At 45.5% G+C, this 12,499-nt stretch overlaps 1 protein-coding gene across 1 annotated transcript in view; it reads left to right on the forward strand.

The window, feature by feature from the left end:
• The window catches only part of COL4A2 (collagen type IV alpha 2 chain), a 730,687-nt gene that overhangs the window by 570,100 nt on the left and 148,088 nt on the right, over window positions 1–12,499 (forward strand). The window contains exons 28-30 of the mRNA XM_069636740.1: window positions 796–903; window positions 1,912–2,133; window positions 11,581–11,742. Of these exons, the coding sequence (XP_069492841.1) occupies window positions 796–903; window positions 1,912–2,133; window positions 11,581–11,742 (492 nt within the window). The remainder of the gene's footprint in view (window positions 1–795; window positions 904–1,911; window positions 2,134–11,580; window positions 11,743–12,499) is intronic.

Consider the following 12,499-nt stretch of genomic DNA (forward strand, 5'->3'; position numbering starts at 1 on the left):
AAGTGCAGGGGGCAGAGTGGTCGAGGAGGGTCTGGTGCCCTGTAAGAATCTGAGGGAACCAGGCAAACAGTCAAGAGGCAGAGGGGGACATTAGCAGGGGATATGGAAGGAAGAAGATAAAAGGTGGGTCTTGAGAAGCCTCTGGAACTTAAGGAGATCCGGCTCAAGTCTGAGAGGGGCAGCAAGTCCATTCCAGAGGGAGACACCTGCAGAGGAGAGAGATCTACCCCCCACTCTCTACTTGGAAAAGCGTCTGGTCTGCAGAGAGTTGTAACTAGAAGACCGAACGGCTCTAGCAGGGAAGTATTTAGGAAGAGTTGGATGTAGCGGGGTCCCAGGCCCCAGAAAGCCTTGTGGATGATGCAGAGGGTCTTGATCCTCAGAGCAACCGGGAGTCAGTGGACAGATTTTAGGGCTGGAGGGATGCTTGGCCGTGGCCATTGTGAACTACCGATTACTGAGGCGCTAAGGGCAATCCGTGATAAGTAAATATTTTACGTGAAACACTTGATCGATCCAGTTAATTTTAAATATGTTGGAGCCGATGAAAACTTGAATTTCTGTATGGTGTTAAGATATGATGTGAGAAATCCAGCAAATGGCTGTTAAAAATCCCACAGCGCAAACAAACAACTAGTGGATGTGTCACTAAATGTCCACTGCAACCAGTGGCTGACGAGTCGCCCCTATTAAGGAAATGCAGTGCCCGCTTCTCTTCATGTCTAACAGTCTTATGGTGGCAGTTGGTCACGTCCGGCTTCATTGTTTATCATATTTCTTCCTGTAATGGTCTAGGTGTGAGAGGTCCACCGGGGATGTCGGGTGAGCCAGGCCCTGATGGGATGGATGGCTTCAAAGGAGCCAAAGGAGACGCAGGGAGTGCCGGTCAGCCAGGCCCAGCAGGTAAAGTATCATTCTAGGTTGACTTTGTACCTGCAACTAGTTCCCCTCATCCTAACACACTGTTCAAATTTCAGTTTTCAATTAGCTCATTCTGGCATTTCTGGTGATGGGAGAAACATTTACACCTGAAAAGCGTTTGAGAGATAGAAGATTTTAGGGAGTGCTTTGCATGTGTGCGAATCGGATTTTGAAATCTGATTGGTCAGTGTGTATGTTTACGTGGCAAACACTGCTTGTGATGTCACTAAAAGCTAAATGGTAACACTGGGCCTCATTACCAGTTTGGAGGTAGCCATGCCGTCATTACCGGCATGGCTACCTCCAAACTCGGGTCCGGCTCCGGGTCCCGCAAAAGGGGACTTACCTGGCCAATCCGACCATAGGGCTCAATGGGAATGGGGAGGATGGTAGCAGCGGTACCATTCATAACGGTACCGTTGCTGCCATCCGGTACTGCTCGCAGGTGCCGCTCTGCACGTCTGGTCTGACCAGGCGTGCAGAGCGGCCTCCGTGAGCAAACTCGGAATGTTGCAGCAAGGTAACAACAGCGCTGGTAGCACTACCGGCGCCGTTGTTGCCTTAACGCAACACTCCTAAAGAGGCCCACTGACTCCATTTTTTAAATGAGTGCCAGTCGTGAGGAGCACTGGATGATTTCCCTTGAAAAGGTTGATTGCAGCGTTTGAAGCTTTAGGGCCTGATTCATGGAAGTGTTTTATAATGGCACAATCCCATAGGAAAACCTTCCTTGAATCAGGCCCTTCATTTCTTCAGCGTTAATTTCTCGCCCCTAAATTTGCCATTCTCCCCAATTTCTTAAAACCCTAGAATACGTGCCCCTCGGGTCTCTGTCTTCTCCTTATTTGTAAGTAAGCGCCAAACCTTTCCTCATTTCATCGTTAACGGGTCCACACATTTCCTGTGCATGGATGTGGTTGAGTTTACTGCAATGGCAACATTTCTAATTGACTTCAAAGCATGTCATTACCTTTTAACATTTCTCTGCAGGGTTCATCGGACCGCGCGGAGACAAAGGCTTGCCCGGCGTGACCGGAAATGAAGGGCTGCAAGGGGAAGAAGGACGCAGAGGGAACCCAGGATACAACGGGGAAAAGGGGTCCACGGGTGATGTGCTGGGAGCATCAGCAGGTTTTCCAGGAGATCCAGGACCACCAGGGCATCCGGGCCCTCAAGGGGAACCGGGACAATATGGAATGAAAGGAATCAGAGGTGGGTTTTTGTTGTTGTTTGGTGTCTGTGTTTTGCAACATCAGTGCTTAGTATTCAGAAAATGACACAGTAGGCCAGGCATGATCCAGAAGTACCACCCTGTCAAACATGCAATAGTTTACATAGCAGATGTTAAGATCCACCATGCTATACACTTCAAATGCATCATTATGTGCAAACAAAACAAAACTGGCAAGCAATCGAACTGATAGCACAGCGAATAGAGCACTGTGCAGAGCCTGTTGACGCAGGTTCGAATCCTGGCAGGGCCAAACTCATCCTTTCATCCTTCTGAGGTCAATAAATGAGCACCACACACCATGGGCAAATAAGTTCGTAGCGCTATATAAATGTTACATTATAATAATAATCGTAGCGCTATATAAATGCTACATTATAATAATAATTACTAGGTGCATTAATGTCCAACTCTGTAAGCGGGTTGAATAGTGAGCAGCGAGTACATGGTAGCATCTTTGGGGGACGATATCCAGCAATTATGATTAGGAAAAATGTTAGTCCATATTTTGGAATATTGGTAGCGGGAATTCAGTCTCTGAAAGGAAAGCGACTGGAATGACTATGAGGATGAGAAACCGTACGCGAGGGAATGCTCTGATCATTCTCATTTTTGGATAGTGACAGCCATATATTTTACCATTAGTGAATACCAAATGGAAACAAGGAAGCTGGGGACACACCTGCTTGCCATCCAGAAAATATCCCTCCCTGCGTGTCGAAATGGGAAATTGTGATTAAAGGGTCACCTGGCGGTGAGTGTTTGTTCCCCACGAGGTCTCGCAGATGAGTCCACAGAATCAGAGCTGCCGTATTTAAAGAGAAGCAGACGAGGGACCGATCAGTTCATTTGCCACTTCCCTGAGTGCCCAGACAGAAGGAGCTAAAGGTGACCGCTGCGGCCTGAGCTCCGGGCAGTGCTAAACACCAGACCAGGAGGCCAGAGATGTCCTATGGGAGACCCACATGTTGTCATGACCTCAGTAGTAACAGAATCTCTCATTGGTGTTTGGGTACAGTGGACCAGCTGGGGCCAGAAGAAGGGTCAGTGAGTGGCCCAGCAGAGGCCTGGTCCAGAGTAAACAGCCAACACTTGCTGTGCGTACATTTAGGGGATCCGATAAACTGGAGATACCAGCAAATCGGAATTAGGGACAATAGAGACCATAACAGCCTCATGGGGCACATTTAACGGGGGAGGTGGTGGTAAAGGTGAGCCCAGCCACAGTCAAACCCTTGATAAAGTTCATCCAAAGGAAATGAGCGCAATCAGTTCAGAAGAAGCCTCTCACGTGGCCATACAGACTAAGCTTAGATAACTGGGGGGACATTTTTATCTTCGTGGCATCTAATTTCAGGAACCCCGGCAAAACGAGCTGCAGGGTGTTGCATGGCTATCTCTTTCCTTCCGGAATAGGGCATGTTAGCAAGCGACGAGAGGTTGCTGCGACAAGGCATGTCAAACCTGCTGGCTGAAAACATTGTAGACAGTGGACCAAAAACAGGACACTGCAGAAATGTTATTTAACTCTAGCTGTGGCTGTGTGAGAAGGGATGATGCATGCTAAAAGAACAACATATCAACAAGGAGTCATTTGACCCCTCCCCGAAAAGAAATATAGGTGCTGCCTTCTCTCATGTTTAATTAGGGGAAGGACAGAATATAGAACTGGTAGTACCAGAAAAAGGAAAGACCTTCTGCTTATATGGGAGTTATAACTTTGATGTAGGAGGGACCGGGTGTGCAATGAAGGTGAAAGGACCTAACCAACTGCTAGGGAAGCTCTGCTGTCTCATCCAGTGCATTTGAAGACCGACCTCTCTACTAGTATAATATGGAGGCGCGGTAGGTGGCAGCCGCTAAGTGATGGCAGCTACCTAGAGCCATACAAGTAATGCAGAAATACAGAATGGTTTGGCCAATTCAATGATGCCTTGACTAGGCACACATATGGCAAGGATGGAGCAACTGCAAAGTGGAACATTCATGTCTTTTACCACCCTCGATCACTGATGATCCCTCTCCACTGACCCCCAGGGTGGAGTTGGAATAACTTGGGGTGGGACGGCCTCCTAGAAACCTATCCCGGCCATGGTGGTGGCACAACTAACTCATTTAGACCTGAAAGAAGATTGAGCTCACTGAAAGAGACTCCTCACTGACTCTACATTGAATGTTAAGTTATATCTGCCAGAGTCGGATGTGGATACCAGGAGATATATTAATGCAAGGTTATCGAGAGACAACTAGTGCAATGAAAACATAATACACAATCTGGGCACCTAAAGTTCAGCTCGTCAAAACTGACCCAAAGAAGTTGTATAGAAATCAATACTTTGGGTACAAAAGCCTGAAGACCGAGAAAACCGGTCCAGGAGAAATAATATGAAGATCCAAACATTGAAGGAAGGTGTGATAGGCAAGCCTTTTCAGGGGTCACGGGAGGAACTGTTTTGAAACATACTCAGTGACTCCAAGGGGACACAAATTAAAGTCAACTGCACCTACAGAATGAGGAGATAAGAGTGACCAAGAGCAACAAACACATATAACTTTGTACTCCTCTCAACTAAGAAAATGATCATTTAAGGACTGCTGGAACAACAGATAGTTCTGATTTCAAGAAAACAAGGTTATTTTACTTGCAGTCTCTCACAAACCACCCAAGCAAACGTCATATGAAGAAGCCAATAGCAGACCAATCAAACCACAAACAGGCATGATACGCTCTGACCTTCGCGTTTGGTCAAGCATTCTATTATCACTTGAGCAGCGTAAATGCTAATCTGGTGTGGGTTCCATTGCAGTATTCAAGGTGAAAAGGGATTGCTGTTTTAATAATAGCATTACTACATAGAGGCCACTTTGAGAATGGTGGTCGTTCAGTGGCCACAACGCTATGGAGTAGCAACTCAGTGTTTAGGCAGAAGCAGATCGCATTCATCCAGGGCTGATTAACCAAGAGACAATCATACGGCCCCTGATGATCACAGCCATTTTCTTGTAGTTCAGTATTTTGAGAGTAGATGTTTTTACTCCATTTGTGATAGCCAAAAGGGTAGCAGATGAGGACGTGTGCCAATAACACCATTTAGGTGTTAAACAGAATCAGGATCCAATTCCTCGGGTATGCGATATTTGTGAGCGCGGATACAGAGCAGCATATCTTCACCTGCTCGATAGATGAAGGAGGTAATGAAGTGCATCTGATGCAAATTGTCTTTTTTTAAGCTACATGGAAGGATTTTGGGGTCACGTGCATTGAAAGGCACAGTAAGGTGTAGGATGGTCACTTTGCATGTGATGCCCAAGTCTTTTGCTGTGAATCCTTCTTCACTGACCTCCATGCGGGTAATTCCCGTGCCTAATAAAAGGCCGCAGGCAGACTGCTCATCGTTTAGGAGGCCATTATGTTTAGGCTCCAGGGATCATTATGATGTGGCCACTGTCTGACACTGTGCCTCAGTTGAGCCATGTGTGGCTTCTTTAAATCCAAAAAACATCCAAAACATTGGGGCCAGGGACCCGAGGTTTTCCACAAACAGCATCCTGTTTAAAAGAAGTCTTTCGGTTATGGAGCCTCAGAAGTATTGTTAAGCCTACTGGTGGCATCTTTATTTCCCTTGAATGTTTTTTCCAAAGTACCTCCCTTCAACCCCATGCAGCCAAATTTGAAATGTTTACAAGTCTCATTTCTTCCAGGTTCTCTAAGTTGTATCAGACTTCAAAAACAGAAGACGGATCATTCTATCTGTCTTTCAGACATAAAGTCTAACTTCCACTTTTGTGTCACAGAAGTGATTTGCTTCTAAAATGTTTACCATTTTAAGCATCGAATCATTTTGACTTCCCAAAAAATTGACTCACTCCTGAATTTTCCACCATATAATGTATGACTTCCTCTTCCCAAAGGTTAACGGGAGCTCTACTCCCGGGGCTTGCAGCACGCTAGCGGGACCATAGATATATTAGAAATGGACCGAATGTCTCGGTCTTTGGTGGACCTCTTGAGTCATGGGGTGAGGTGGGCCAGTTATATCTTAAGGTGGATTTCACCAATGATGGCTAAGACTTATGAACGAGGTAGATTACTACCCGGGACTACTTTAAAACAAGATGTAGATGAAGTATTGACCTGAGATGCTTTTTCAGACCGGGATGCGGCATAGGTTATCAGTTATAACCACAAGCAAAAGAAAAGCCGAGCTTCCTAAGTAGAGAGATCTACAATTTGATTCAACCCAGCTTGACAAAGGATATGAATAACACGGCAGCACCAAATTATTCCTTAAATTGATAGCAGCAAGGGCCATTTGAACACACACCTGTGGGATCAGACAAAGTAGGCCTTCTTTTTATTTATTTTTTATTTTATTTTCATTTTGAAAGCACTCACACAGCCCGGGGGCATCGAGGCGCTGGCACAGGAATATGTCTTGGTTGCTTATTTATAACGCGCTTAATACCCAGAGGTTTCTAAGCGCGTACCCGGGGATCGAGCCTGTTTGCTTTGCGTCATCTTGTTTGCAAGCCGAGCACATTGCCGCTGAGCTATCCTCCCGGGACGAGGTTTTCCATAAAGAGCATCCTCTTTAAAACAAGATATCATTACAATGAGAAACGGGAATACACTAGTATATGAGCTTAACAATTCCTCAGTGTAGCATTCCACCCCCGCGTTGTTTATCGCGTCTAACCATAGCAGATGAGGACAACCATCTGAAAATCAGGATCGACCGCATCAAAAGAGAGCTGCCCAGGCCCAAGTACCAGGCAAAATGTCGATGCATTCAAACACAACCCGCCACATACTTATGGGACCTATTTTGGCCACATGGATGAAATGCAACTTGTATTCCTAGACACAGCAAGCCCACGTGAGGCAATGGCCCTCATTACAACACCAGCGCTAAAGCATGGCGCTATTAGCACCATGGTTGCTGCCGGTGTTGTAACGAGTCCGCCAATGTCCAATGGGGAATTACCACCCCATTGCAAGGTTGGCGGGGCAGTAATTCCCCATTGAACATTGGCCCTTCCCCATTCCCATTTTTGCCCCAAAGGGCTCAATGGGACTGGGGAAGGCGGTAAGTACGGTACCACAAATTGCGGTACCATACTTACCTCGAGAGTCCCTTTGCGGGTCCCTACTTTAACGGCTGGTCTAGACCAGCTGTTCAGGTCGGGTCCCGCAAAGGGACCTCGTAGTAAGGCGCTAAGTGTTTAACGGCGCCGCAGCCTTTTATGGTGCCATTAACCCATTAGTGCCAGGGTCATAATGAGGCCCAATATGTCTTCCGTGCCTTTTAGTTTTCCACCCTAAAAACAGGCAAACAGCGCCTTGCATTAAAAAAATCTGAGACTTTGATTTGAAGGAAACCCACTAATTGGTGGGGAGCACTGACGCAGCTCTGCAGTGTTCATGTCATCTGCAAGGGGAGTGTTTCTCCTCTGTCAAATCAAAAGGTAATACTTAAGTCAGAGAGCAGCTCTAGGCCATGAACTCAGGGCTGACCTATGGAGGGTAATGGGCACTCTCAAGCTAAGCCCTGTAGCCTGGTGGCCTTATCCTACCGCCGAAGAACCTTCCTCCCAGTGCAACTCCTTGACGAAGCCTAGGCACTTTTCTGCACCCTGTGATGGAGGCTGACCATTTGCGGATCCTAAAACCAGCCAGAGAAGCTTAGGAACGTGCCTCATGGAAGCGCATTGCTTCCCAAATTATTGAGCTAAAGGAATACATTGAACCTTCTGCCAGTAGGCATGGGACGCCTTTATTGTTCCTTGCCAGCCCTGCCTCGTTTGGCAACTTTTGTAGGAAAGTCTAACTGATCGATACACTTACGGGGGTGATACTGTCTAGAGTGGTCTTTGATTTGGTCAGGCCATCGGGGGGTTCATGGCAAAGGTGTTCAAGGCTCTGGGTTTCAGACCCAACTTCCATGAAATGATTTTGGCTTATTTTTAAACAGCGCCACAAATATTGCTACAGCCAAAGCTGCTACAGCTCCTACCTGTAAACGCTTGCACCCACTGAGCTACAACACATGTATTACAGCTCCTGCCTATAACTGCTTGCACTCACTGAGCTACAAAACATCTATTACATCTCCTGCCTGTAAATGCTTGCACCCACTGAGCTACAACACATGTATTACAGCTCCTGCCTATAACTGCTTGCACACACTGAGCTACAAAACATCTATTACATCTCCTGCCTGTAAATGCTTGCACCCACTGAGCTAAAACACATGTATTACAGCTCCTGCCTATAACTGCTTGCACACACTGAGCTACAAAACATCTATTACATCTCCTGCCTGTAAATGCTTGCACCCGCTGAGCTACAACACATGTATTACAGCTCCTGCCTATAACTGCTTGCACACACTGAGCTACAAAACATCTATTACATCTCCTGCCTGTAAATGCTTGCACCCACTGAGCTAAAACACATGTATTACAGCTCCTGCCTATAACTGCTTGCACACACTGAGCTACAAAACATCTATTACAGCTCCTGCATGTAAATGCTTGCACCCACTGAGCTACAACACATGTATTTTGCTGCCGAATTAGTCTCTTATTCTGCTACACGTGTCCCTCAGTGTAACATGCATGTGGATACATATTACTCATAGCACTCAATACATGGTACGTCTCGGAGGATAGCTCAAGGGCAACGTGCTTGCCTTTAAAGCAAGACGACATGGAATGACACAGGTTCGTTCCCCAGGTCTGTGCTTAGAAACCTTTGGGTATTAAACGTGTTATAAATAAACAATTATAATTAAAAAAAATTTTAAAACCATTACAAATATATGTTTCTAACTGTAATATTAAAACAAGGTTCACCTGATTCAACATGTTAACCGCCTATTTCCTTTATGCCTATGCTTTTTGATAACGGCACGCGTCCAAATTTATTAACATAAAGGAGATAAAAATTACATAAAGAGAAATCCACCGACTAAAAGTGACTCCAAAACCACTTGAAAGGCAGATATACACGGAATGTACACAGAAGCCAAATGCAACTATAATACTTCTTCCCGCTATAAGCAACTTGACCACAAAATGTCAAGTGCTATCCCTTAAACAGGGCCTCCAGCGAGGGAAATAGTGAACACATGTGTTCTGGCAAAATTCCTCTAGACCGTGGCACGCGCCAGGGCAGCCCAGTATGGTGATTTGCACCGGCATCAGAGATTGAAGTAAGAAGATTGTGAGAACAACATTTGCAAGCCAAGAATGCAAACAGTCTGTGTTTAATAGGAACAAGATTGTTAAGTATAGCTCTTCATGCCACATTCCTCCCGTTTCTTAGCGCTATGATAATTGCTGTTCTTATCAACCAAGGTACTGGTGCTCTACTTATCGGCCTCGGCAGTGGCATAAACACGCTCTGGGCTGAAGGGCAAGGGGGCTCCTTTAATTCGCCAGGGCTCAGCCTGCGACATTAGATGCAGGGGAGGGGAAGAGTGTGGAGTGGCAAGCTGCCCTATTCATGAGTTAACTGGAATACTGATTGTGGTGTGCTGATATACGAATACACTTAAAACCCCACGCGCCCCCTCCCCCTTCTAGTTGCACACCTTTTATCAAAATCCATAACACGTAATGATATTGTAGACAGCACTGCTGTGGCCCTGAGCAGCAGTGCTGTCTGACTGTGATCTCAATGGACCAATGGATGCTGTAATGCATTCCGCATTCATTGTAGTGCACACACTTTGTGTGTTCACTAGGGCACAACTTAGGTTGCATGCTCACCTTTCATTGGTAAATACATTGCTCGTATACAATTCACCATTTTTAAATGTATGTTGTTGAGTTGAGTGCCACAATAGTTCAGAAGATAGCTCAGTTTGTCAAACGCTTGTTGCGGCGATCTGTGTTGATATGTCATATCACATTGGCAAATCACGGCAAAGGCAGAGTTTGTCTTTTCTCTGCCGGAGACGGATCCTCTCGAGTTCATAAACTTTGGTGACAGTAACACCTGCTTTGTTGCTGACCATTGTGCCTGCACCAGAACACCAGTTATAAGTGCGAACATGGCATCGGTATGGTGTAGCAGGTCTTGCGCTTGGTCCTCCCAAGCGAACTTCGGAAATACTGCATAGCCATCCACAAAGACGAGCATAATGCAAAACTTCGGAGAGGTGATTAGACAGCCAAATTAGAGACGGTGTAACGAAAGACCCACACTCGACATTGCCGCTGGATGATCCTGGGCTAATACACAGATGATCTCATCTGACTTAATGGTATTGTGCTTTTCCTCGGGGAAGGGGTTTGCAGTCTCACATTCTGATGGCATTGTTTAGCCCATTGCCGGTTCTTTCTTTTCGTGTAGGCCATTCGAATGGAAACACAGGGGAGAGCTCACCAAATGCGACAGCCCTCTCTAGCAAGATTATTTTTAGGTCAGCGTTTTTGACATATACGTGGTTCCATTTTTTTCTTCAATTTCATGTGTTCTTCATATCATGAATACCAATCTGCAAGTCTGTGTCGAACAATGACTATTACCAGGGGAAAATATCACAAACCTTTTGCAAGGAGTTCTTAAATCTTGAAAATACAGTAGACAACTCTGATGAGATATTTCAGGTTAACGTCTATTAGTATTCTGATACCTGCAGACTTCATGTATGATGGAGAAAAAAAGCTAATGATCATACTCCTTGTGCATAGCATATTTCTAAATAGATGCCTTTAAACACGTTGGCAGTTTGTTTTATTATGTGATTTATGTACGTGCCAAGTCAGACTACAAAACACAGCATTATTTTAAGTATATGAAAGTCAAGCATTCACAAATAATGCTTGCTGTATGACAAGAACTGGGAAACAACTCGGCCAGGTGCCACAATTGCAGACTGGGTCAAAGTATGTGATCCTGGGAAACTCATTCAATCTGACAGATACAGATTTAGAAAAATGCCCAGTCTCTAATATTTCAGAATTGTCAGCCCCTATATTAATTGTAAGATCCAGATTCATGAATTAATTGGCTATACTGTTGATTGATATGTAATAATAATAGCACTGGTACATTCAGGGGAGTTGCTAGGTCTGGAAAAGACCCGGGGCTAAGATAATGTCAGAACTGTTGGGACTGGGGGCTAGCTAGTCTTTTGGCTGTAGCTCCTGAGATTCTATCCGGGGCTACAACCAAAAGATCAGGGGCTATAGCCCCCTTAGCCCCCCCCCCCCCAGCAACGCCCCTGGGTACATTGCACACCAAAATAGGCCTAATTTAGAGTGCAGCGGAATGTGAAATGTGCCATTTTTCTGCCAGCGGGCATTACCATATTCAAAGTTTGCATTAGACCAGCTTTGCACCAGGAATTAACTAGTGGCATTGGTAAAGCATTCCTATACCTGTCTGAAATTGTATGTTGTGTTTGTTTTCTTCGTAGGATTTGACGGCATCCCAGGGCAGCGAGGACCTAAGGGTGAAGAGGGGCCCATAGGAGAATCTGGCCGTACGGGTTTACCGGGGCCAGCAGGAGCGTATGGATTTCCGGGACAGAAAGGAAAGCCTGGCCCAGGAGGATCGATTGGCCTGCCCGGATATGGAGGTGAGAAACAATGGTGCCTCGATTGACCGGCCTTGCAAAATCACAGAAGGAGGCATGGTAAAATGTGATGTGACGGGACCGCCACGTTCTATTCCTTTTGCTTCAGGCTAAACTGGAGGAAAATCATTCTGCGAAATGACCAAAAGGATGTTGCTCCATTTCATTGTGCATTGCGGATGAGAATTACAAATGGCAACTGGACTAAAAAAATAAGGGCCGGGGCTCAAATATTTTCAAACACGCCCATAACACGTCAGGATGTGCAGCTCCCCGTATACTGTTGCCACCACCCATGGGTGCTCCCCATGCTGTCAACATATATGGGGTTAAAACTGCAACTCCCACCAGCTTATTGTGGTTGATGGATGTACTCACTATGGCAGATGTGTGATTTACAAATCACCACTAAACATACACATAAAATAACATACACGTTATGTCTTGAAATGAGACAAATGTTTAAGTGTGTCTTTAAACACAATCATCATTTACCATTTTGCACTGATTCTATAGGTGTTTATTATGTGGTGGGCAATTAAAATAATAAAGTTGCCAAAACACCACATCATAGTCAAACTGAGTCTGAGGCAATAAGGGCTGGGGCTAAGAAATAAGTCCCAGTGCTGACCCCTGGCAAACACCCCCACAAATTAAGCACTGACTGTTTGCTACATTTTATGTATACACACATGTTGAAAATGAATTGGCTCCATTGGCTCTAATGGAAAATTTCAAGAACTGGTAACATTGGGTTGGC

This window comes from Ambystoma mexicanum, chromosome 7p (assembly GCF_040938575.1).
Source record: "Ambystoma mexicanum isolate Mex_15411 chromosome 7p, UKY_AmexF1_1, whole genome shotgun sequence".
Classification (NCBI taxonomy): Eukaryota; Metazoa; Chordata; class Amphibia; order Caudata; family Ambystomatidae; genus Ambystoma; species Ambystoma mexicanum.